The sequence below is a fragment of the Camelus bactrianus genome, chromosome 16, assembly GCF_048773025.1.
Source record: "Camelus bactrianus isolate YW-2024 breed Bactrian camel chromosome 16, ASM4877302v1, whole genome shotgun sequence".
In the NCBI taxonomy this organism is placed as follows: domain Eukaryota; kingdom Metazoa; phylum Chordata; class Mammalia; order Artiodactyla; family Camelidae; genus Camelus; species Camelus bactrianus.
The window spans coordinates 36,911,528-36,938,513 of NC_133554.1; the positions used below are offsets into that span (position 1 = coordinate 36,911,528).

At 41.3% G+C, this 26,986-nt stretch overlaps 1 protein-coding gene across 1 annotated transcript; it reads left to right on the forward strand.

Annotated features, from left to right (window-relative positions):
• The first annotated feature begins 11,685 nt into the window (after positions 1–11,685).
• On the forward strand, positions 11,686–23,200 carry C16H17orf75 (chromosome 16 C17orf75 homolog). The gene is made up of 10 exons (XM_074343067.1): positions 11,686–11,892; positions 12,589–12,669; positions 14,434–14,559; positions 15,607–15,750; positions 15,954–16,011; positions 17,193–17,312; positions 17,961–18,025; positions 18,161–18,297; positions 19,154–19,257; positions 21,037–23,200. The coding sequence occupies exons 1-10, from the start codon at positions 11,753–11,755 to the stop codon at positions 21,250–21,252; spliced, it is 1,191 nt and encodes a 396-aa protein (XP_074199168.1). The 5' UTR covers positions 11,686–11,752; the 3' UTR covers positions 21,253–23,200.
• The last annotated feature ends 3,786 nt before the right edge of the window (positions 23,201–26,986 follow it).

Consider the following 26,986-nt stretch of genomic DNA (forward strand, 5'->3'; position numbering starts at 1 on the left):
AATCCTAGGGAGGCTGGCAAAGGCGACTTCTGGAGATTCTAGAGCAGTCTGAGAGATTGGATTTCATGCTGAAGTCTCTGGGAAGCAACAGGGGAGTTTTAAAAGGGCGATGAGAGAATAACGCATATAAGAGTATATAGGTGGTTAAGAACCCAGTGCTTGGGTTCATTTTCCATCAGTGCCACTGCCTACTTGCATGACTTTGGACAAGGCTCTTAAACTTCCACTGGCTGCACTTAAAACACAGCTTGGCATATAGAAGTTACTAGTAATGTTAAGTTATTACTATTAATATGCTACTATTAAAAGGAAAAAATAATAGCAGACATCCACGGAGCACTTACTGAGTACCAGACGAGGTAGTAAGTTTTACATCACTTGTCTCTACTAACCTGTGATTTACGTGCCATTATTATCACCATGTTAATATAGCTGAAGAAAAGGCGGCTTAAGGGAGTTGAGGTACTTTACCCCCAAGGTCACAGAGGTGTAAATATGGAGCTAAATTAGATTTAAATTTTAGAAGAATCACTTTGGCTCCAGGGTGAACAGTGGATTGGTGGACGCTTAGAGGCAAGTCATAGAGAATGTGACAGTAATCTGGGTGAGAGATGAAACTGGTCTGAAGTGGGGCAGTGATCCTAAGAAGTTATTTATTCATTCTTCCTAAAATAAATAATAATTTTTTTGACTTTTTAAATTTATATATTTTTATTGAAGTATAGTCAGTTTACAATGTGTCAATTTCTAGTGTACACCACATTGCTTCAGTCATACATGAACTTACATACATTTGTTTTCATATTCTTTTTCACCATAAGTTACTACAAGATATCAGATAGAGTTTCCTGTGTTATACAACATGAACTTGTGTTTCCGTTTTCCTTTTCTATTTCTTTTTTTGGAGGGGGGGAAGGTAATTCGGTTTATTTATTTACTTAAGATAATTTTAGATGGTGCCCGGTGCCCTACCAAAACCAAAAATGTAGGAGAAAGGTGATAGAATAATGTAAGGATGTCCACTCTTGCCACTTTTATTCAATACTGTACTTCACGTCTATCAGGGTGATTTGGCAAGAAAAAGAAATAAAAGGAATCCAGGATGGAAAGGAAGAAGTAAAACCATTTCTATTCATAGATGGCATGATCGTGTGAATAGAAGAAAAAGCCCACAAAGAAAAATTAATATATTGAAATCCTATTCTTGAGCACTACATGATGTGGCCTTATTTGCAAACAGTCTTTACAGAGGTAATCAAGCTAAGGTGAGATCTTTAGGGTTGACCCAATATGACTGATTCCTTAAAAAAGAGGAAATTTGCATGCAGAGACAATATGAAGAGACATAGAAAGGAGAGCACTATACATCAAGGAGAGAAACCTGGAACAGACTCTTCTGCAGCCCTCAGAAGGAGCCAACTCTGCTGACACCTTGACCTTGGACTTCTAACCTCTATAACTGTGAGACAATAAATTTTGTTGTTCAAACAACTCATTTTGTGGTACTTTGTTAACAGCAACCCTAGAGAACTAATACATTTGTATATAGAAAATTTTGAGGAATATATATTTTTTAAAAATGTAGTGCTAGTTAGAGCTCAATAAGGTTCACAATACAAGATTAATGAACAAAAATCAATTGTACTTTATACACTAGCAATGAGCAATTTGAAAATAAAATTAAGAAAGCAATTCCATTTACACTAGCATCAAAAAGAATAAAAATTAGGAATAAATTTAACAAAAGAAGTTCAAAATTTATATTCTGAAAAGCCAAAACATTGTAAGAAATTAAAGGAGCTCTAAAGAAGTGAAGACAAAAAACAAACAAAACAACCCTGAGATTAATAACTATTCAAATAAATGGTTACAATGCATAATTCTAGGTCAACAAGTCATCCTCAACTCAATTTTGTGGTATTAGGAGTTCTAGTGTCAGAGTGTTTGGGTTTGAATGCCACTCTGTCACTTACTAGCTATTTTACCATGGACAAGTTAAGAAAATCTGGCCTTGGCTTACTCATCTGTAGCATGGGACAATAATATCTACCTCATGGGGTTGTGAGAATTAAACAAGTATTTGTAAAGCACTAAGACAAGCCCTCATACACAATAAGTGCTCAATAAATGTTAGCTATTTTTCTGTATGACGTTAACATGGGATGTAGGTGTACTTTGATATCTTTAATATAGTGTAAGGTGAAACAAGCAAGAAAGAGATGCCTAGGTGTTACAAAGTCTTAAAACGAATTCAGTAAACAGTCATTGAGCACTATAGGCCATGTGTTAGGCCAGAGGATATAGCAGTGAACAAGCTGACATTCTACTGAAGGAGGCAGACAGAAAATAAATACCTAACGTCAGAGGTAACAAATGCAATGAAGGACTGAACAGTCTAAGGGGACAGGATAGAGTCATTAATGGGACCGCAGTGGAGGTGCTTATAGGATGTGTTTTGTGTTAGGCAGTCAAGAAGTTCACTCTGAGGAACTGATGTTTATGCAGCGATCCGAATGATGTGAGGGAATAAGACATAAAACTCAGGGAGCATTCCAAGCAGAGAGAGAAGAGCAGTTAGAAAATTATTAAATTAGAAAAAAATTAGAGCTTTGGAGAAACACCAAGAAATGTGACCTGAACAGAGTGAACAAGGGGGCAGGTGATAGGAAACGAAGTCAGAAGGAGATAGAAGATAGATTATAAAGCCCCTCTACAACTCACCATCATAGTCTTTTATTCAGAGTTGTTTCTGAGACCCAAGCAGAATACAATTTAAAATAACAGTTAAGAGTATGCATTTGGGGGTCAGATAGACATAGTTTGATCACTTATGTTGACTGAGCCTCAATTTCCTCAGCTGTAAAACAAGGACAAACCTCATCGACAGATCTGGTCCAAAGATAAATGAAATAAAATAGGTAAATATCCTGACCTACGATTACTGCTAAATAAATGGCAATACTAAAACTATAAATGCTATATTGATGATTATTTCTGTTGGCATTTGATAGACCAACTTCCAAAGATGAATGTTTTCAGATTATGTTCGTAGTCAAGAGGCCAGTAATGAGATTTCTAAGCTCATCTTAGGTTTCCACATTACTTTCTTGGTAGTAATTACATTCTTCCCTTTCCCATGTGCATGCCTTGTCTCCTCAGTTGGGTTGCCAGCTCCTTTAGAACAAAAACTTAAATACTGGGTTGTTTTTCTAAATGTGCACATGTTTTAATTCATCCTTTTAAAACAGCTGCATAATCTTCTGGTACATATGTGTATTAGTCTCCTGTTGCTGATATAACACATTACCACAAACTCAGTGGATTAAAACAATACAAATTTATATTACAGTACTGAAGGTCAGAAGTCTGAAATGCAAGGTCCTGGGCTCAATCCCCAGTACCTCTTCCAAAATTAAAAAAAAAACAAACCTAATTACCTACCCCAACAACAACAAAAAATAATAAATAAATAAATAAATAAATAAATAAATAAATAAATAAATAAATAAATATTTTAAATTAAAAAAAACCTCACAGTGAAAGAGAATGTGACAATGAATATATGTATGTTCATGTATAACTAAAAAATTGTGCTCTACACTGGAATTTGACACAACATTGTAAAATGACTATAATTCAATAAACAAAAGTTTATATACATAAAAAAATAAAGTAATGGAAACCAAAAAAAAAAAAAAAGTCTGAAATGGGTTGGCTGAGCTGCATTCTGTCTGTGGCTAAAGGGGAGAATCTGTTTACTACCTTGTCTAGCTTCTAGAGGATGCCCAATTCCTTGGTTTGTGGTCCCAAATCACTCCAATCTATGCTTTAGATATCATAATTGCCTTCTTTCTGATCTGCCTCCCTCTTATAAAGACTTTTTTGGTTACATTGGGCCCACTTGAATAATCCAAGATAATCTCATTTCAAGATCATTTAATCACACCTGCAAAGTCCCTTTTGCTACTTGAGGTAACATTCTCAGGTTTCAAAGACTAGGATGTGAAAGTGTTCGGAGAGGGCTCATTATTCTGCCTGCCATCACATGTACCTTAACTTATTTCATTAGTCCTCCACTGTCGAACATTCAGATTGTGTCTAATTTTTCATCATTACAAACCATGCTGCAAGGAGTATCTTTGGACTTATGTATTTTCACACTTACGTGAGTGCATCTATTTGAAGATGTCCTGATATTGCATTGATAGTCAAAAGGTATATGCATTTAACATATTGATAGACACTAATTATCAGAGAAATACAAATCAAAATTCTAGTGATGTATTACTTCACACCAGTCAGGATGGCCATCCTTAACAAGCCCGTAAACAATAAATTCTGGAGAGGGTGCAGAGAAAAGGGACCACTCCACTGTCAGTGGGAATGTCATTTGTTGCAGCCACTCTGGAAACACTATAGAGATTCCTTAAAAAAATAAGAATAGATTTATCTTATGATACAGAAGTCCTACATCTGGACGTATATTCAAAGAAAACTCCAATACAAAAGACACATGCACCCCAATGTTCATAGCAGTACTATTTACAATAGCCAAGACATGGAAGCAACCTTAGGGTCCATCAACAGATGACTGGATAAAGACGATGTGGTGTGTGTGTGTGATATATATGCTCAATACTACTCAGCCATAAAAAAGATTGAAATAATGCCATTTGTAGCAACATGGATAGCCCTAGAGATTATCAGACTAAGTGAACTAGGTCAGACAGAGAAAGACAAATATCACTTACATGTGCAATCTTAAAAAATGACAGACATGAGCTTATTTACAAAACAGAAACTCACAGACATAGAAAGCAAATTTATGGTTACCAGTGGGGGTTGGAGGGGTAAATTAGGAGTTTGGGATTAGAAGATACAAACTACTATATACATAATAGATAAATAGAAGGGCGATCATCAGTTGATTTTGGTGCTTTAAGGCAGTAATTGCAGAGAAGATCAACTTGCAGACTATAGAGAAAACAAAAAGGATTAACAAGCAAAAAGCTCTGATAATCCAATACGTAGGTTGATGCCATGAAAACAGTTGGTGGGGTTTAGCCATTTTAAATTATCAGACATTTCTTACTCAATATTTGTTTGAATTTCCTTTTGTATGTAAACCAATTGTTGATGTAACTGGGTAGACAGAGTGTCGATACTGGACTGAAGGTTAGAGGAGAACGCTCCCTGTAAATGCCTTTTACCCAAATCCCAGGAATGTTGCAACTGGTTGTAGAGCAAGGGGGTGACGCATATTTTATCATGTTGCCAATCACACTGTATGAGTTGTCTGTCAATCAGGGCTAGTTGTCTGTCTCCAAGCCATTCAAGGGATGCTTCAACTGCTTGTAATCTTTGCATAATGCCATTATCTATTTGGGTTTGAGTGAGCATAGCATGAGTAATGTTTGTCGTGACATGATTTACAATTTTTGCTGTATATATAGATTTAGTAAGGGAAACTGTGGCTACAGAAGCAGTGGCAAGAATAATTACTGCAGAAATGACAAAAGCAATGAGCCATCCAATGAACATTTAGATCTCCATTTGGAAATGGCTTGAGTAAAACTAGTGAGACTGTTGGATCCTTCCCAGGGACGGGTTAGATTAACAGGTAGCCACACTTGGGGCTGTCACCTTAACATGACAACATGAGAAATATTTAATTTGGTAGCGTTTAAATAACTTATGCATGATGTATACCAGGCAGGGGAATGTACTTTTAGAACATAAAGATTGTTATCAAAGGTAATATCGATCTTTTGAGAAGACATTGAGAAAAATAAGGATGTGGAGTACAAGATAGAATGTGATCAGAAATATGAGAGGTGAGATTAACAGCAAATTTACTGCTGTGGTTATTATGTAGGCCATGAGAAATATTCCGAGGAAGAAAGGGAAGGGCAACGTGCCACAAAGTGGAATGCCAAGGACTATGTATAAGACTGTTAGAAGTTCTTAAAATTGGGCCAGAAAGGCCCCCATTAGTCCAATAGATGGAAGAGTTACTTGAGTCTGTAAAATTTAATCTTTTCCCCATAGAAGATAGATAACTTTGAGGGCCCCAATCAAAAAGGGTGTAGTTGGGAGAAAGGGGCCGCTCGTAAGCAATAGAGGATCTACACTGTTGAGATGGATTGACTGTTAGGAGACCAGACCCTAGTCATCTGACAATGGTTTACAGGTGGAGGGGTCGAACGATTGGATGGAATGTCCTCATCTACTGCTGCTGCAAAAATAAAGGTAAGGTTGGCCTCTTGGTTATTAATTTTGGGGAGATAATGTAAATAGGTTCGAGATTTGATAGACTGACAATTAGTTGTATAGGTGGTAGTAAAACATACTGGAGGAAGGGCATTAAAAAGGGAAAGAGAATCATTTAGAGTTAACCAATCATGTTGTTCCAGAAGGGGTCCTTGAGGTGGGAGCCAAGTGCCTTCTGTGCACCGGGTGTCATTGCTGCTTAGAGGAGGATCAGCACCCCACAAGGAAACAGGTCTGAAGAGAGGAGGGTTGATAATGTGTGTCCAGTATAAATGGGCTTGTGCTGAGGGAATGAAAAGAAAAGCAAAGAGCAGGAACGGTATTACCTTACCACTGCTAAGTATGCTGTGAACATGTTATCTGGACTGGGAGGTGCTCCAACTCATTGCATGACTTCAGTGGCTTGTTGATCGAGTCTTTTAAGTTGTCCCCAGATCACATCTGCAGCTTTGGCTGTTCTCTGACAGGGTTTCAGTCGATGGTCTTGGAAGGAGAGATTGGCCATCTGAGGAAGAGAATTGCAGGGCTGATCTTTCCAGCTCATGGTAGGGCTTGACAAAACGGGCTGGTGTCCAATGTCGTCCTGTAGGTAAGAGAACACAAGCGTAGCCTCGCCCCCAGGTGATTAACTCATAAAGTCCTTCCCAGGAATTGTTTTCATGTGTCACATTTTTTACGAATACTTTTGCTCTTATAGAGGCTGCTGATAATTATATTAAAATGGCGATCTGCCGCTGTGAGGCCTTGAGAATTGCAATTCAGAAAATTTAAAGTATATACTGCTTTGTGTAATATATCTGAGAAGGACATGCCAGGTGTATTCCCCCTTTTTTGTTTTTTAATCACAGATTTTAATGTAGAGTGAGCATGTTTTATAATGGCCTGTCCAGTAGGATTGTAAGGGATACCTGCAGTATGTTGTAATTCCCAGTTTTGTCAGAAAAGTTTGAATCTGGAGGAGATATAACTAGATCCATTACCAGTTTTTATTTGTTGTGGCTTTCCCACGTGTGCGAAAGCATGTAAGAGGTGACTGATGACACGTTTTGTGTTTCCTCCAGTGTGAATGGAGGCGGAGATATATCTGGAGAAGGTGTCGACCAAAGGAGTATAATGGGTTACGTCAGTTTGCCAGATTTGATTGGGCTTTATGCCAGCCAAGATTTTTGTCCTCCAGATAATAATTGACAGTCTGGACAGGCTAAAACGATTTGTTTTGCCTGAGATACAATTAACTAGAATTGTTTAACAAGAGATTTATAATTTTGATGAAAGAACTCATGTGATTGTTGAGCTGCTTTAAAAGCTAAGCTATAACCGACAAAGTGATCTGCAATGGCATTACCAGTGGTTAAGGGACCAGGTAAATTTGCATGAGATCTAATATGTGTAACCAGGAGACAGTGTTGTCGTTTGTCTATAAGAGACTGCAAAGTAAGGAAAAGGGAAAGGAGGGAAGAATCAGTTAATCCTTTGATGGAGGCTTGTTCTATGTTTTGAATAACATAAACTACGTGTTGTGAATCAGCGACCAGGTTAACAGGCTGGTGAGAGACATGTTGGAGTGCCATAATGGCAGCCTTAAGTTCTGCTCTTTGTGTAGAGGTTTGTCCTGTAGAAATTACCTTGTGCCATTTTTGGTCAAACCAAACCATGGCAGATTTAGTTGTTTTTTCAGAGCCATCAGTGAAGACTGTAATAGCACTATGAGTAGGTGTAGACACAGCCTTCTGAGGTATAGTGACATTAATAAGGGCTAATTGTTGAAGTAATTTATCAGAAGGTACGAATATATATATATATATATATATTGTCCTGTAAATTCAGCTATGGTGGCCTGGAAATCTAAAGATTGTGTAAGTGTTGGGAGTCTTCTAAAGATATTCCTGGACAAATTATGGGTCAGAACCAGTTAATTGTTGACAACGGTATCGGCCTTTATACAGTAGATCAACAAGTTGTTGAGTGTATGAAGTAAGAGCTTTTTTAAGGGAATGAGATAAAAATATCCATTCTAAACATTCAATACCATCAATGAATTGTCCTAATAACCCTGTGGGGGTATGGAAGGTAGGAAATAGAAATAAAACATGGGATAGCCTGGTTGCCTTCTGTGCAACTGCCTGTGTTGGATGGCCTCTTCAATGAGAGCTATTTTCTTTTTAGCTTCCTAAGTCAAGCTTCGGGGAGAATCTAAGGCATTATCTCCCTCGAGGATACTGAATAAATTGGAAAGTTGTCCTGTAGAAATCCCCAAGATAGAGCGGATCCAATGAATGGCCCCTAAAATTTTTTGAGAATCATTTAATGTACGTAAGTGTGGAGTGTCCAAGATAATAGGCTGAGACTGAATAGTTCAATTGAAGACTCTTTGGCCTAAATATTGCCAGGGTTTTTGAATCTGATATTTTTTCCGGAGCTATTTGAAGTCCTCGTCCTAATAGAGAGGTTTGCATATGTTGATAGGCAGACAGGAGCTGAGGCTGCGTGGGGGCGGCAAGCAAAAGATCATCCATATAATGATAGATCAGGCAGGAGGGATGAATGTTACGGGTGGGTAGTAACACCTGATGTACTCAAAATACTGACAAATTGTAAGACTATTCATTATTCTCCGTGGTAAAACCTGCCATTGATAATGAGATGGGGGGCTTGATTGTTAGGTGAAGGTAGAGAGAATGCAAAGCGCTCACGGTCTTGTTCAGCTACAGGAATAGTAAAGAAGCAATAAGAGGCCAATCTGCAGGAATTATAGGAAGACCAGGTTGTAATGCCCCCACTGGCTGAAGAAAGGCATTCATAGCCCGAAGCTCAGGCAGTAATAGCCATTTTCCTGACCTTTTAGGGGTGGTAAAAAATAGGAGTGTTCCAAGGGCGCGTAGAGGGCTCGGTATGTCTGGCTTCCAATTGTTGCTGAACTAGTAAGGTAGCTTGAATAAGTTTCTCCCCTTTGAGGGCAACTGTTCGATCCATTTTGGTGTGGAAGATTTCCAAACCAAAAGGAAGGAAGATATTTTAACAGTGGCCCCTACCCAAAAAACTGTATAATTACTTTCCATTGTTGGAAAAGGTCTCTGCCCCATAGAGAAACAGGTATGAGTAGGATAAAAGGTTGAATATAACCTATTTGTCCCTCTGGGCCATGCATTTAAGAGGTCTTTTCCTTTGTAATGGTAGGTGGGTCCCTCCAACCCCTGTAACGGTCATAAGGCCTGAAATCTTTTCCCAATGTTCGGGCCATTCATGTGAAGCAGGAACAAAAACATCAGCTCCAGTGTCAATAAGACCTTGGAAGAATTTACCTTTAATTGAGATAGTTAACAAAGGTTTATTTGACTTAATGTAAGTCTTTGTTTTCCCTTTTACTCAGGAGAGAATCAGGAATGTAAGAGGAAGTTAAGAGTAACTGTGCTATCTGGGTTTGGGGTGGGGTATAACACGCAACCAAGATGCTTTTAATAAAACTTGAATTTCACCCATGTAATCAGAGTTAATAATGTGGGGAAGAACTATAATTCCCTTTTTTGTAAGATTTAATTTTCCCAAGATAAGAACCTTGGAATTAGGTGGCAGAGGGCCCCAAATTCCTATGGGGACAGTGTATATATTGTCCTGTTCCTTTAAAATTAATTCTGAGGTAGTGTACAGGTCCAGTTTGGAGCTCCCTGAGATGGAGGCTCACAGGTCGGAGACCCTTTTGTGGCCTGAGTTAGGAATATCTGAGATGGGGTTTTCATTATGGCACCACTCCACTTGGGGTTGGGGGCACAGGAGCTGGCACCCCTCTTCTTGTTTCCAGAAAGGGGTTTCCTCTCCTTATCAAATTTAGAATGGCATTGGTTGGCCCAATGCTTTCCTTTGCTACATAGAGGGCAGTCTTTGGTAGGAGGCTTATTAATTATTCCTTTTTTAGATTGGTGGCATTTCCTCTGAAAATGTCCTGTTTTGCCACATTTAAAGCAGGTTTGAATAGATTTCCGGTGAAGAGGGCGGAGTGGTAGGATCATGAGCTTGCCTCTCCTCGTGACTACAATGAAACCACAACTGACTGCTAAATAACCATCGAGAAAAGACTGGAACCTAGCAAAAAAGATCTTCTGCAACTGGAAACATAAAGAAGGAACCACAGCAGGACGGCTGACATCTTGATTAGATCAACTCTGCGAGACCCCCTTAGACTCTCAAATTTACCGAGAATGATTCTTCAATCAGAGTGACATATGTAATTGGAATTTGAACAAAGCAAGGCATAAGTCATAAATCTTAAGCAATTTAAGTAAAAGGTTAAACTGTTCTAGGTTAAGATATGCTAAGAGATAATAAAAGGGAAGCGTAGGAATCTCAGGAATCAAAGACAGCCAGTTCTAGATAAGCAAAGCATGCCCTGCTGTTTTAAGCAACGCGCAGTGCGACCCTACAATTTGTTTGCCCGTGATTGTGCTCCCACAATAAATGACAAGGTCCTACTGTATAGCACAGGTAACTGCATTCAATAACTTGTAATAACCTATAATGAAAAAGAATATATATGTACAACTGAATCACTGTGCTGTAGACCAGAAACTAACACATTGTAAATCAATTATACTTCAATAAAAATAAATAAAATATTGATAGATATTTTCAAGTTCCTTTCTAAAGCATGTGCATTAATCTTATTCCTATGAACTGTTTTTGAGAATGACTCCTTCCTTACATATCCCAGTGCAGAATTATTATCAGACTTTAAAATCTTTGCTAATCTGCTAGGTGAAAAGTTGTACAATCAGTTTTAGTTGAAGTTAATGTATCCTTCATTTTATTTCTTCTTCTGTGAACTGCCTGTTGCTTATTTTTTTTTTCTGTTTATTGACAAATTATGGCCCTTCATCTATCATGTAAGTTGCAAATATTTTTCCCAGTTTGTTGTTCGTGTTTTGACTTTGGGCCACACAGAAAAGTTTTTTACTAGTCAGATTTATTAATCTTTTCCTGGGGTTTTCTAAGTGTTTCGTTAATGTTTAGAAAGGCCTCCTTCAAGAGTTTTGTTTTTTTTTTATTAAAGTCTCCCATATTTTCACCTCTTTTGTGTGTGTGTTGGGGGGTGAGATTTAAGAACATAAATTCTTCCCTCTTTCCTCAAACTGGCGTAGGTGCTTGTGTGTTCCCGCGCCGGGAAGGAGGAAAGAAGCTTTACTCCTTTCCAGGTGGCTGGTTAGTTGCACCACCTTTATCACATATGGAGTCTCCTAGACGTCTGAAACTGGAGGCAGAAGAGAAAAAGATAAAAGAGAAGTGGTAAAGTCTTTCCTCAGAGGTAAGTTAGCACACCCACTGGCCCCGGCCGCAGACTAGCTTCCTCGCCTGAGACCCGAGAAACCAACGGAACGCACGTGCGCGAGGGCCGGGAGCCGGACGGGCCCAGCCACCGAGGACTGTACGGCAGCGGGGGAGCGGTTTGGCGGGGACACACGGCCGCTCGGAGGCCGCCGAGGCCGCCGCGATGCTCCCCTCTTTGCGGGAATCACTGGATGGGGATGAAAAGGAACTAGAGAGCAGCGAGGAGGGTGGCTCCGCTGAGGAGCGGAGACTCGAGCCGCCGCCCAGCAGCCACTACTGTCTCTACAGCTACCGCGGAAGCAGGTGCAGCGCCCGGCCGCCCGTGTGGCCCCGCCCCGGCCCCGCAGCCCACCCCCAGCCCCACAGCCTGGCGGCTCCGGAACGCCGTCTTCTTCCCTCCGGGCCAAGAGCTGGGGCCCTCAGGGCAGTCCTTGCCTCACGCCGTACTTCCCCGCCCCCGTCCCGGACTTTTGTGCCCTCCCATGCCTCTTCGCTCTGTGCTTCCCTGTCACCTTTTCGGCCCCTTTCTGTCGCCCCTGCCCTTTGTTCAGCGCAGTCTCGCATGCTGAATAATGTCGATTCCCATTGCCTGTCCTTCCTGTCGCCTCCCCCCCCCCCCTTCCCTCCATCTCCAGTCCCCACATCCGTACCCCTACCCTCACCTTTTCTTTACCCTCTGTCCTTGCGGCCTCTTTTCCCTCCACCCGGGCAGACTTCTTGGGGCTCTTTTGGCCCTGTAAAGTCTGTTTTTAACAGAAAATTTCCTTGAATCTTCCCAATGCTTGATTAAGCCTTTCCTCCACCCCATAGGTGGCCGGGAGAGAGAAGGGACTCTTGTCAGCACTGTTCTATGGGTTTTCCCTGTCAATGAAAATAGGCACTGGAGGGTTCACGCACTTCTGTCTTGCAGCATTTTTAGTTGACTGTTTGTGGGGCTCCCCATACACCACTTGAGTTAGAGCCCATAGTTAATAGCTGAATTGCTTCTGTGGCATGCAGATTGGCACAGCAGCGAGCGAACAGTGATGATGGAAGCCCTAGCGGCACAAACGCAGAAACTCCATCTGGTGATGATTTCAGGTAAAAACAGTTTGGCCATAACCCGTGTATGTGCTTTCATCTTGAGGGTATCTCTGGCCTTCAGATGTCAGTGGGTACCCTATCCCCACTCAGCTTTTCCTGAGTCAAACCATCAAGCCCACCTGTCCCCTAGGGACCTCATCTCGCTTTCCTCATTAGTTCATTCATTCAAGGCTGGGGCAGATCCAGATACTGATAGTGCCCCTGGTGATTAGCCAGCCAGTTATTCTGAGCTTCCTGACTGGGACTCCAGTAAATATTCAATATCATATGGGTATCAAGAAATTTAATATCCTCCTTTTTTCTCCCTGTTAATATCCTTTCATAGCTTCTCTGCTTCACACTAGAATGTAAACTCCAAGACAACAGAGACTGCCCTTTCTTTTGTTAATTGATCTCTCTCTACCTAGTACCTTGAGTGGTACCAGGCATAGGGTAGACATTTCATATATATTTATTAAATAAGTGAATGAATGAACCTTAACACTTGATGCAAAGTAGGGTATAATACAAAAATATTATGTTCACCGGATGATGGATGATTTAAGGAATTTTTCAGTGTTGTAATAATATTGTGGTTATATATATATATATATATATATATATATATATAGTCCTCAGTTTTTAGAGATACCTAATGAGAAATTTAGGGATGAAATAATATGATGCCTGGAACTTTGCTTCAAAATAACTCTGAGAGGTGGGAGGGTATGCACAATGCAGGGGCGTACATGTGGAACAACACTGGCCATAAGCTGATAATTGTCAAAACTGGGTGGTACATGTGGGTTCATTATACTATTCTCTCTACTTTTTATATGTTTGAAACTTTCCATAATATGAAACCGAAGATGTGAGAAGTTCAGATTCTCTATTGGGAAGTTTGGTGCTAGAAGATCTTTTTTCCCTGCATATTCAAATTATAGTTTCTGTTTATTTTCCAATCTAAACCAAGCTGAAATTGTTATTTTTAGCTCATAAAAATGATCACTAAGCTGGTGTGGTTACTCATGGGTAGTAGGTAGTGGGAGGACTGAGGAGAGAAGAGGCGTGAAATAGTGATCTAGGAGAGTAGAAGACAGTGAACCAGGCAAGGTAGTGATAGCTGGGCAGCAGTGAGGGCCCACTTGAGGTCAGTGGTCATTAATTTAAAATGAGACTAGAAGGAGGAGGGTACAGCTCATGGTAGAGTGTGTGCTTAGTATGTATAGGTCCTGGCTTGAATCCCCAGTACTGCCACTAAAAATAGTAAATAAACCTAATTCCCTTCCCTCCAAAAAAAAAAGTAAGTAAAATGAGACTAGACACTGTGAATGTAGGTTTTTGTCCAGCTACTTTCAGCTGCGTGGGTGCTGGTGCAGAGTAGGGAGAAAGCCGGACTAAGTCGGGCTGAAGTTTTGCTGAGCAAGTACAGGGAGGTGAAAATAAAGAGGCTGACTGAGAATGTGTGCAGGGGTGTGATTATGACTGACCGTGGAATTTCAGCTAGGTAAGGAGGGAAGTGAGAATGAGAAACTGGAGGGACTGTGAAAGGGAGGTAAGGCGCAGTGGAGTCCTAATACTAGAGAGAATAAGCTGGAAAGATTATTGAACAGATGAGGTAGATCATATTGGGTGACAAACATCCTAGGAGCCTCACCAGCAGAAGTCAGATAGGGAGCTTTTTCAGGTCCTTAAAGAGGACTTTTAGCGACATCCTGTCTGACTTACGGAGTGTGAATGCAGTGTCCACTGGTAAGGAATGTGTGTCTTTCCTTCGTCAAGCCTCTCCTTGGCAGATACTAATCTACCATCTGAAGTGGAGCCAGAGCTGCGCAGTTTCATTGCTAAGCGTCTTTCTAAGGGAGCCGTCTTTGAAGGGCTGGGTAATGTTGCATCTGTGGAGCTGAGGTAAGTGTAAAATGTGCTGTGCCCTGAGATTTTATTTCTGAGCTGAATATGAGAAATGATGAGAAACCCCAAAAGATCAGCTCCTGCTGAACCTGCGAGTTCATCTTTGTTCCCTGGCAGCTGAGCACTGGGCCTCACACGCAAGCATTTGTGGAATGGAATTAAATGAATGACAGGGACTCTGCCTCCTCAGTGTACTTATTTAGTGTTGTACTTGGAAGAAAAGAGTTCATTGGCAAAACTCGAATTGTATACTTTACAGTTTGTAAAGTGCATGCACAAACTTTGATGCCATTCTCCTTGCAAAGGGGTGAGAGAGCAGACAGTCTTAATCCCATTTTCAGGTGAGGAAATAAACTCCTTCTTGAGGGACTGTGAAAAAGAGGTAAGGGCAGTGGACTGGGGTCCCAGAGGAGTCAGAAGACTAGGGAGAATAAGCTGTAAAGCTAGGACTGCTTTGAACAGATGAAGTGGATCATACTTACCTTACCCAAGGAGGTGGGTCCCGCCCTCAGGTCCCAAGGCTGGTCACCTTGATGGAACTCAGGTTTAAATATAGGTTGCATTCCAGCCACATTTCCATTACACCCCTTGCTTGTAGTTCACTTCAGACCATGATATTGGCATCAAGTCCGTTCAGGAGTACAAGGCCACATCCCAGAGATAAGGCCACAGGGTGAACACGGCCCATCTGCCTAGGGCTTCTGTGATTCATGAAGTTTTGAGGGAGGGAGAAAAGATGATTATATTTATGTGAACATGGATAAACTATGAACAAGACTGAAATTTGCAGGAATGTTTCACGTAAGACAGGAGAATTCAAAGACATTCCATGTTAGTCGGGTGCTGCTTTAGCTGAAGCCCATGGTGGTGTCTGTTCGTTTTCCTCTGCTGTTATGACTAAACCACAAAGCCTGGGAAGCTCTGACCTGCTGAGCAGTGCAATGGTGCTGCCCGGGCAAGATGACCAGGGCTCAGAGCAGTCTACAAAATTACAGGCATGAATTATCAAAGTAATACATTTTACCTCTTTTTTCCCTTTTCTAGAATTCCAGGTTACCAAGTCGGTTGTTACTACTGCCTTTTCCAACAAGAAAAGCTGCTTCCTGAAACAGCAACAATGGACTCGGAACCTAATTCTTCAGAGTACGTGGTCTGTTTTTTAGGAGGGTCTGAAAAAGGACTTGAGCTATATCCTTTCTTTGGTCTTTAAGGATAGCAGGTGAGAAAATGCTGGAAGGCAAGTGGAGGATTATTACTTGAATTTCATTCCTTCAGATGACCAGTTTGTCTCGGCTTGTTTGAATTGACAATTATTTGAGAGATTTTATATTACCTTTTGAGAGATAAAACCCTGTCTTGATTCATCCTTTATTGCTTCCTTAAGAACATACTTTCAGGCTTGAATTGGACAAGTACATTCAAGGGCTGAAAAATAACATGAACTGTGAGGTAAGATGATTGCATTAATATTTTTAAAGACTGAGGTGATTAACATTATGTAACTGCTGTACTTGTCGAATCATCCAGGTGGACACAGACACTTAAATTCTGAAAATGTGCTACTTTGAGGGCTAGTAGAAAGGTGCTTGTTAAGGGAAGCAGGGAACATAGTCCTGTAAGTGCTGTTAAGTTTCACAAGATTGCTTCTGTTGTTTTGTATCCATGAAAAATTCAATTCATTGAATTTGAGGCCAAGTGAGGAAGAGGGTGCTCTTCTCCTGATTTCTAGACATGTGAGATTTATAGTTTGGTCAGACTAATGGCCCATAAGGTCACTGGCACCAGAGACATGCTATGCAGTGATATGACTGTCCTTGAACACAACAAAAAAGATTTTCAGAAACATACCATTTTTCATTAATCAATCTTTTATGAATTGGATACAATCCATATCGATTCCTCTATCCGTACCTTTTAAAAACTAGTTTGTGGCGGTAGTTTAAGTCACAATTCTTATAAATTTTCTACCCATTACATGTGGTAATAATTCCTTTTACTTGTCATGCATGTGCTTATAAGACACTGCAGGAGAGGAAAGGATAGCACAGGAGTGAGCGGGGGATATGGGTTCAAGGGCGAGCAGCACCGCCCAGGGAGCCAGGTGAGCTCAAGGCAGCGGTTCTGACACCTGGAGTGGGCTTGAGCGCTCTGATGCCTGGACTTGTATCCTTCCCTGTTCACATCTGTCTGCATTCCTTCAGTCATTCAACAGGCACTTTATAAGCTCACACATGGCTGCTTCAGACACTGCACCAGTGCTGGGGAGACGAGAATCAGAGAGAGAGTATCTCCAAGAGTACGAAGTACAGTGGGAGGAGAGGCGCGTGCAAATGCCCAACTCCTCTAGGTGAAGAAATAGCACGGAACCCTATCAGTTCCATCTCTTCATTTTATATGATGTGTTTCTTAGTGTGTTCTTAAGAAATGCAGTACAGAATTAATCCCCATTCTGCCCAACAAGCCCAGCAAAGTTAAATCACAATTCCTTTTTGTGAATTGGTGGTGTTAGTTTAAAAGAAGGGGGTGTCTGTCTCCAGTTCTTTTCACTGTCAAGAGTATCATGAAGGAAATGTGAAGTCCACTAAGGTGAAGGCTTATATTAAAGCAAATGACGTTCTCTCTTGGTCTAGGCAAGGGCCGGGGAGAACCACATACAGTCCTACCTGAGCAGCTGGTTTGAGGATGTTGTATGCCCAATCCAAAGGGTGGTTCTTCTCTTTCAGGAGAAGCTTAGCTTTCTGCTCCATGCTGTAAGTATTGCCCAAACAAAAGCACTTCCTTAACTGAGAATCACTTTGGCAGAATTTGGATTATTTAAAGACATACTTATTTTCTCTAAACATTACTTTCCCTCCTCTGAATATTCATTCAGACCATGCTTGCAATCAGGATGGACCACACTCTATTTACTCAGATCTAGGAAGCTGCACTACTGAGGGGGAATTGCAAATACTGAGTCTTCCTAATAGGAGGAAACATTCTAAAGTACTTTTTGAAGTGATCTGGGAGAGGTGTAATTTCCAAAACAATTTGTGAAGGAAAACAAAAATTCAAACTGATTTTAACTATATTCAAAATGTGCCAATGAAAAATGGAAAATTCACTAAAATATCCAGACAATGGGGAAGGCTTTAGTAAATGGTCAGGCTTTTCATTCAGATATGCGTGGCGGGTAGATGCAGCTAAGGCTGGATGATTCGTGAGATCGGGGGTAAAGCCAGGTTTCAGACTATCAGTGAGCAGCAGGGGGACGAGGCCCTGGAGAGCTCCAGGGCCATGCCCGGCAAGCATCATTTAGCCTGGTGGTTATTGGGGGAGGTGACGTTTAGTCACAAGTAGCTGCTCAACAAGAAAAAGTGGGATACAGGGATGAACTAGGCTTTATTTTTCTCTCATAGGCTCTGAGTTATACTCCTGTTGAGGTTAAAGAATCAGATGAAAAAACAAAGAGAGACATTAACAGGTAAAGAACAGTTTTGCCGAGAGAGACCCTTTCCACGGCAAGCCTGATATGTACATTGTTAAATGTCCCCTAGTGCAGAATGAATTTGCTTCTCCCTCCCTTCCTGTTTGTGGAAAAGGACTGTGTGTATGGCAGGTTTCTGAGTGTGGCCAGTCTCCAAGGCCTTATTCACGAAGGCACCATGACATCTTTGTGCATGGCCATGACGGAGGAGCAGCATAGGTCTGTGATCATCGACTGCAGTGGCTCCCGGCCTCAGTTCCACAATGCAGGTGAGCCACGACCTCGGAAGCAGCCTTCCTGGCGCGCCTGTGGATCTCAGCTTTCGCCCTGAGAACAGCAATGCAAATTTACCCTTTCTGCCTTGTGCAGTGTTACATGTTTATCCGCGAATCGCCAAAAACAATAGCTATTCTAGAAACATGGAAATCACACCTTGCCTGACAATTCCACTCCTAGGTATAGAGAGAAACACTTGTATAGGTACATAAGGAGACAGATACAAGATGTTCATCAGGACACTTTGAAATAGCGAAGAACTGGAAGCAACTTAAATGTCCATCAACAGGAAAATTGACAAACTGCTGTATTCACACAATAGGATACTACGTAGCCGTGAAATGAGGGAACCGGAGCTACATGTCCCAGGATAGCTCACAAGCCTACTACCTAGTGAAAGAGCCATTAAAGAAAAATACATGGTTTTAACATATGCAAAACAATACTATATAGGGCTTAGAGATGAAAAAAAGTGTGTGGCAGAAGTTTAAAGAAAGACATGGGTATGATACACCTTTCTGATGGGAAGGGAGGGGGATGCACCTGCGAAGAGAGGCACACGAGAGCTGCGACCATTTTGGTACTTCTTAACCAGGTGGTGAGTACACTTGTTTTAGACCATTATAGAAGTCTTAAATAATTCATTACAAGTGTTTTTTTTAAAGGAGGAAAGAATAGCACAATGTATACACATACTGAATCACTATGTTGTACACCTGAAACTAATATAATGTTATATGTCTCTTATACCTCAATTAAAAAAGAAAAGAAATAAAAAGGAAGAATAAATGTCTTGTGCTTTGTAAGATTTCATTTTCATTTATGTAATTTTTCTAAAATATTTTCTAGGAAGCAATCGGTTTTGTGAGGATTGGATGCAGGCTTTTTTGAATGGTGCTGAAGGAGGTAACCCTTTTCTTTTTCGACAAGTCCTGGAGAACTTTAAACTAAAGGTAACTAATGGGCTGTCTGCCAAGTGCCACATACAATCTTTGTCTAAATTTCAGTTGGTACTAGTGACCGAGTAACAGATCTGCTCTACAGCTATGACGTCTGTTAACTAGGACGTTCTCAAAATTAGAATCCTCAATTTCCATTCATACCAACAGCATTGAGAGTGCCAGTTTCCTCACACCCAGTCCACTGGGTATCAAAACATTTTATCTTTGCTGATCTGACAGGTGACAATGGTATATATCACTGTTTTTACGTGCATTAAAAAAATTCTGTTTATTTACGGGGGTAGAGTATAGCTCACGTGGTAGAGCACGAACTTAGCAGGCATGAGGTCCTGGGTTCAATCCCTGGTACCTCCACCAAAAATAAATAACAAATAAAATACATTACCCCCCCAATACAGTTATTTAAACCAAAACCAAACAGCTCACCCTTTTCTCCCACTCCGTACCTCTTGCCTCTGGTGGCCATCAGTCTGTTCTCTGAGTCTAGGAGCGTGTTTTTATTTATTTATTTGGATTCCACATGTAGGAGAGATCATGTGGTATTTGTCTTTCTCTGCCTGACTTGTTTCATTTGGCACTTAGCATGGTGACCTTGAGGTCTTTCCACATTGTCGCAGATGGCAGGATTTCATTCTTTTTTATGGTTAAGTGGTATTCCATTGTGTGTATATACCAGTTTCTTTGTCCACTCATCCATCAGTGGACACCTGGGTTGCTTCCATGTCTTGGCTGTTGACGGTGATGCTGCAGTCAACATGGGGGTGCAGATACCTTTTTGAGTAGGTATTTTTGTTTTCTTCAGATAGATGTTCAGAAGGGACATTGCTGCATCATATTTTTTTCACTTGGATTATCACTGTAGAGTATATTCCCCAAAGTGGGATTACAGAGGCAAAGGATATGAATGCTTTGGTTTCTATTGCAAATTGCCAGCTTGTACTTCAGAAAAATAGGAGCAAATTCCAGAATGGCTAGCAATGTGTGGGGCTTTTCTATGCAGAACCTAATATAACAGTTTTTATCCATCTTATTTATTTTTATTAATTCAGTATTGGCACTCCATAGCTGTTCAAATCTGTATGTCTTTATTATTCAGGCTGAACACTTTTTCAAGTTAGTTTACTATTTGTAAATAAACATAGACATTTAGATGGAGCAAATCTATCCACTATGATGATATAATGACATTATAAATTGTAAAGGCAATGCTAATGAAAGATGTTACCTGTCATTCTTTATATGTAAACAATATCTTTTTTTTGATAAATTGTCAAATAGGGTCCAGATCTTAACCATAAATTTGCATTATTCTGTATCTATTTTGTACCATAAGTTTTATTCATAATAATTAAAATAATTTTCTAATTTAAAAAGAACAAAAACTAGAATCATTAGAAGGCATTTATTTATATTTTTCAGTGGATCCTACATATGTATCATTGCATTTCCAATTCTCAGGAACATCAGGCTTATAATTTGTAACATATCCTCGTTGGAAAGCATAAAAAAAGAGGTTCTGTGCCTAAGGGTTCAAAATTCTGGTGGGGAGGCATGTTGTCACCTTAGGAGATTTATAAACCATTTTCACTTTATATAAGGGATTTTGTTCTCCCAAGGGCAAAGCGTATTAGCAGAAGAAAATGATGAAAATATTTAAAATAAAAAGCAAAAATCTCAGCAACATATGTTGAGTTCTCAGCTAGATAGGAGATCTTTTTCAGGCTTTATTACCTCACTAAACACATATTTAACTGGGTAATCTTTCTCTAGGCCATACAAGACATAAATAATTTGAAGAGATTTATCCGGCAGGCAGAAACGAATCATTACGCTTTGTTTAAGTGTTTCCTGTTCCTAAAGAACTGTGGTAGTGGAGACATCCTTTTGAAGATTGTTAAGGTGGAACATGAAGAAATGCCTGAAGCCAAAAATGTGGTAGCCGTCCTTGAAGAATTTATGAAAGAAGCTCTTGCCCCAAGTTTCTGATCACATGTTTTGAGAAAACTGTATTGTGAAGTTACCTAAGCCTTGGTGTTCGAAACTGCAATTGTTACAATTGTTGTAGGATTGCTGTTTAAGATTATTTGAAACATTCTAGCTTTTTTTTTTTTTTGTACTTTTAAGACATAAAAATCTGAGGAACGTCTTCACTGAGTCTTAGAGAGGTGTGCATTCAAGTTGTGAAGTTTTTACATTTGCTGGACCCATAAATTCTAGACTTCAGAGAGCTATTGTTTAAAAACTTCAGAGGTGATTTTGTGGCTTCTCTGAGGAGTTTGCTGCAATATTTAGCAACTTTTCTTCCCAGAAAGATCATGATACTTCTTTCTCAATGTACTATAGCCTCTTCTAAAAAATGTATTCCTAATTTTAGGACAAATTAACAATAAGACATCGTTTCAAAGACAGATCTGTGCATCCTGTGGGTGCTTGATAGACTTTTTCAGTCTGATTGATAATGGCATGGATGATGAGGCCAGCTTTGATGTCAATATGCAAATAAATCATGAGTGTGTAAGGAATGAAATGAGCTTTAAAAACAGACACACTAGTTTAAGGTAAAACATCTCTGATGGAAAACTACTGCAGAACTGGCCCCATCACTTTCCTTCATTCATTTGTTCACAGGTGTTTGCCAACAGCCTATATTTTCTTTTTTCTGTTATATGGAAATGCTGGAATTTTTAAGCAGAATGTTAAAGAAAGAAACAAAGTACATAAATTTTACAAGCAAACTATTACATAAAGCAAGCAGAGATTCTTCATGTCAGACTTACTCATTGATTTTAGTTTTTTGTACATTTGTTACAAGCCTTATATTGTTTTACTCTGAATCAATCGAAAGTGCCCTCCGTTAGAGCCATTTATAATAATTCCCACAGAAGCCGACCGTAGCTGCACACATACAGCTGCAGTTTGTTCTGCAGAGCTCTTTAATAAATCCATTTGATAATGATTTTTGTTTAGAAGATCAGAAGTCTTGTGTTCTCACTGCCCTCGGGAGACCCACCCTGACTGCTCCGTGGAACACAAGCTTGTAAAAATCCTCTCCTAAACTCATCTAAATTCACATTAAGTGCTGAGTTTTAACTTTCAAAATGACTGACAACAGGATTCTGCGTTCTCTTCTGTAGAAGTCTAGAGACATGACTCACCAAGCCATTTCTTTTCTTTTAACGAGAAATACAATTCAGGATCCTCAGAAAGGCTTTCATGTGGTTTTAAACTTTAATAACTTGGATTGTAGTCAGTGTAGGAAAAAAAATCCAAGTAGCATCTTTTTTATAGCATTAAACTCAGAATGACTATGGGAAACAATTTTATGGCACAACCCTTGAATCTGACCGTTTCTGATGTAGGGTTGCTCACTTGGAAATCAATTTTTTAAATAAACAACATTAGGACATCAACAATTTGAGTCTGGAAAACATATTTTTCATCTTCAAATCCACGTATCATTCAAGGATCCATGTTGTAAATAGCATTTGCAGACAAATGTATTACCTGCTTCCAGTCACTTGTGGATCGAGTCAAGGCGTAACTACATACTCTTTATATGTACTTTTCTATCTATTTTTTGTAATGTCAGCTCACTACATGACACACTTGTATACAGTACAGCCTCATTTTAAAAGGGTTGCTGCATCACTACTGCAGGTGAGGCGACTAGTGAGACGGAGGTGAACATCCTGCAGGCCCTGAGAAGAGACTCAAAGAGCTCATGACTAGAAACATGCACTGTACTGACATTTTAATAAGCTAATACATTAACTTCTAAAGTTTTACAAAGGATTTGTTCAGGTGTGGAATACATTACGTACTATTTGTGTGCTGTACGTACAGAGGAAATGTCTGTCATGCATCTCAGTTGGTCTCAGTTTACCTGTAATTATATTTTTAATAGTAATAATAAAACATCTTAGCTTCTCACCAACTCGGTCATTTTTACTCAGTGAGCTCAATTCTCCAACCTGACATTTTTATTAATTCACAAGTTTATGGGGCAGTTGTACTTATTATGCTGAGGAATTTGTTGAAGGAAATCAATCACCTGCTGGGGTACACCTTTCTGCCTCTTGCAGGAGGCATGAGGCAAGAGGGTAAGAGCAATTTCCATCACGATGTTTTATTCATTGTCCAGTAAATTTACACGTGTCAAACTCAATAACCCAAGTCAATTCCTTTCTCTCTCATTCATTATTAACTATGACAGAATGTCTGTCCTTGACCAGAGGATCACTTATACCAGATGCCAAGAAAGCCTGCAGGCTTCTCAGAAATAGGATTCAGTTACTAGGACTAAAGTTTCCCAACCACGTATCTTCTCAGCCATGGAAACCCCGCTGGTTTCAATGAAGCCCTTCCACTTGGAGGTCTAGGATGGCAGCTCCAAGTCCTTTATCTGCTAAACTTCCTAAATGTGTCTCACAGACTTTAAATCACTCTGCATTGGCATAAATGCTAGATTCTGGAAATCGGGGGTGATAGGGAGCAGTAATGAATCAATACCTGTGGATTTTCTTGTCAACTGCTTCTGAGAGGGCTGACAAAGCGGAGATCCTGTTAAGTGAACACTGTATGAATGTTCCAAGGTTCACGACTATGGCTGAATGGCCCTAGGCCCAGCGCAACGAGACTGGGTCTCTAAACCACCACCCTGATGCGTCTACAGACTTCGTGTCCTTAAAGTCACATACAAACACCTGAGGGCTGAGAACGTGGAGCCAGGCAGTCTTGGGTATGAATCCAGCCATGCCATATCCTACTAGCAGGCTGCTAAACTCCTCTAAGCCATCCCCTCGTGTGTAACTATGGGCGTACTTCTCCCCATTTCACACCAAGTTCCTGTGCAATTGAATGAGAATAAGATATGCCAGGGCCCTAGCCCATAGTAGGAACCCAGTAAATTGTCTTCATAATTATCGCATTATTGGTAAACATCTCATTAAGTTATGGTAAGAATGAGAATCTGGTAGAAGGGAGGAGGCAGAAGAGTGAAGAGGGAAGTGCAGGAGGCCAAAGGCAAGGTAAAGAAACAGCTTCTGGCTGCCAGGAAGCTTACCTTCAACTGCCTTGGGTGTCGGAGCCTGGACCGAACGTGCAGGAGCACTGATGCTCCCACAGGGTCCCCACTTCCCTTCTAGGGGAGCCGGTTCTTCACACTCCAAACAGAACTGGGTTCTTGGACCTTTTGCCTGCACTGTGCTCTGAAGTCTGTTCTGGGATGACTTCTGCAGCGTTCAGAAATATTTTAAAATGCTACACAGGAAGCTGATATGAAAACATTAGAGGAAATAACTCCCACCGTGAACTTAACAGGGTGGTTTAATCCTCAAGTGAGAGAAATGAACGGCAAAATGACAGCACACCGCCATGAGCTTAGAAAACTGGTGAGCACAAGTTCACTTTCCCAGGCTTCACCCAGCCAAAGCCCACTCACCAAGCACCAGACTCCACCTTTCACATTTATGCTCCTCTTATCGTCCCCTTTTGTATGAACTGTCCATGCCCTTTTACCCTGAGAACATTCCCATCCCTTCCTCAAGACCACAGTGCAGATGGCCCCGAGAAAGACCTAAACACGAGGCTACTGGGGTAAAAAAGGAAGTACCTAGGGTATTTTGAAGAAGACTTCTCCAATGATAATAGTGAAAATATTGATCTCTCATCGGAGTACAGTGTGACGTGGGAGGGGAAGGTGGGCACCCACCAGGACGGCTGGCACAGAGATTCCTGACCTGAAACCGTGGATGAGTTTCCTTATTTCCCAGCCTTCTCTCCCTAAATCGTATGCAACATTGTCTACTTGTGCATTTTTATGGGAAGAGAAATCATAGCTTTCAGCAACCACTCAAGAGAATTCAGCAATTCATGAAAGGTTAAGAGCCACCAAGCTGGAAACACCAGCACTGAGCACGGACGCCCCATCTGTAGCGCGTAAATCAGAGCCCCAGCCCCACTGCCGTCAGCCCTCTCCCACCCGCCCTGACCTAGCCCCAGATGAAACAGGCTCCAATGCCAGCCCTTCAGGCCACTTCCTGAATGACCAATGGCTTAAAGAAAAAAAAGAATCTTTAATGGAATCTGTGCTCAAATAATATGTTACAACAAAAATATACAGAATGTACACAATACAAAAATACTTAGAAACAAACATTGCAGCTTGTGTTTTGTTGTGTTCTCCCACTTACTCAAGTCCTGGGGGTAAGATCTGTGTCTGGCAGTCTTTTAAGGCAGAGGAGTGTTGGCGCTTTCCAGCCAGCACAGGGAGCAACGCGAGTGATGCCAGGAAAGGGCGTCCGCCGCACCTGGGAATCAGCATTATTTGCAAACAAAATTGGACACTAGGGGAGGATCCTGGCTTGGTAAGCAGTGACTCCCCTAATCCTCTGGGCAAGAGTGGTTCTCATGGAAATGGAGAATCCTATTAGCTGGCAAAAGCGTCTCATTAGGGACCTTTTCCTAATTAAAAAACGAGTGATTAATGGTGTCATTAAAATGAAATTTCTCCTTTGAAGGTTTGTTTCCCTTTCCGCCCGTCTCTGTGATTCCTGTTCCGTTTGAGGAGGGAGTGAGTCTAGACTTGCTGACTAGGGAACCCCCAGCTTTCAATCTCTGTATCCAGTGGACGAAAGGCCGGCTGGCCTTTACAAGATTCACTCCACCCTCTGCTTCCCAGCACGCTGGCCACGGGGGTTCGGAGGGGAGGTTGAGGGGTGGAGAATACTGGCTGAGGCAGGAGGGTGGATGGGGATGGAGTGCTGGCAGGTGCTGGGCGCAAAGGGACCTGCTGAGGAGCAAGCCAGGCCCCAAAGAGTAAACCTTCCTTACCAAACAGCTGTCTCCTGGCCCTCAGCTGGAGACCTGGATCATGTGAAGTGGCTGATGTCACCACTGTGTGGCCCTGCTTAGACGTCATAGAAACACTTATGCTGACTTCTCAGCATGTTTCCTAGAGCCGGTTTATAGGTAAAGCAGTTTGTGCAGTAAATCTGAGTTTGAGACAGTGCCTCCCCTTAGATATATATACAGGTAGCGCTGTCTCCAAAACACAGAAACTCTGTTTTCCCAACTAGGCAGGGATACAGGGAGAGAGCGGTGGAGGTGGGCTTCAAGGTTGCTTTTGGACAGGGAGCAGCCGGGGCTGGTGGCCTGAGCTGTAGAGGAGGCTCCCTTAGCTCGTCCCAGACCTTGCAGGGCAGGCTTAATAGGATGGGAGATGGGACTTCTGCCTCAGGCAGTCCTTCTCCATAACAGGCTTCCATCTGAAGCCCTGACAAAACTGGGTGCTTTTCTGAGGGCTTTCTAGAACCTTCTGGTTCAAAGTCTTCTCACCCCTGAGAGAGGAAAGCCCCTCTCCAGGCTGCACTGGACAAAACTCTCGGGTGCCAGGAGAAGGATCTGGCACCAGCTGCCCCTGTCCCTCCAAAAGGGGACAGCATGACTCAGGGTTAGCATGGCAGCAGCCCACGGCCCAGGCCCCATTCTCCATCCTCACCCAGGTCTCCCTGGCCCCAATTCCATCTCAGCCCCCTCTCCTAAGAAGTGGACCCTTCCAGCACACCTTTCTCTCAGTAGGGCAGAGAAAGGCTGGCAGGGCACAGACAAGATGCCCCCACTGGCGCAGCTCAGCCGGAGACCTGGGCCCAGCCCCCAGGGCTGGCTGTCATCGGCACAGCATTGGCACACGTGCACTGTGACCTCAAGAGCCATGTGCGGG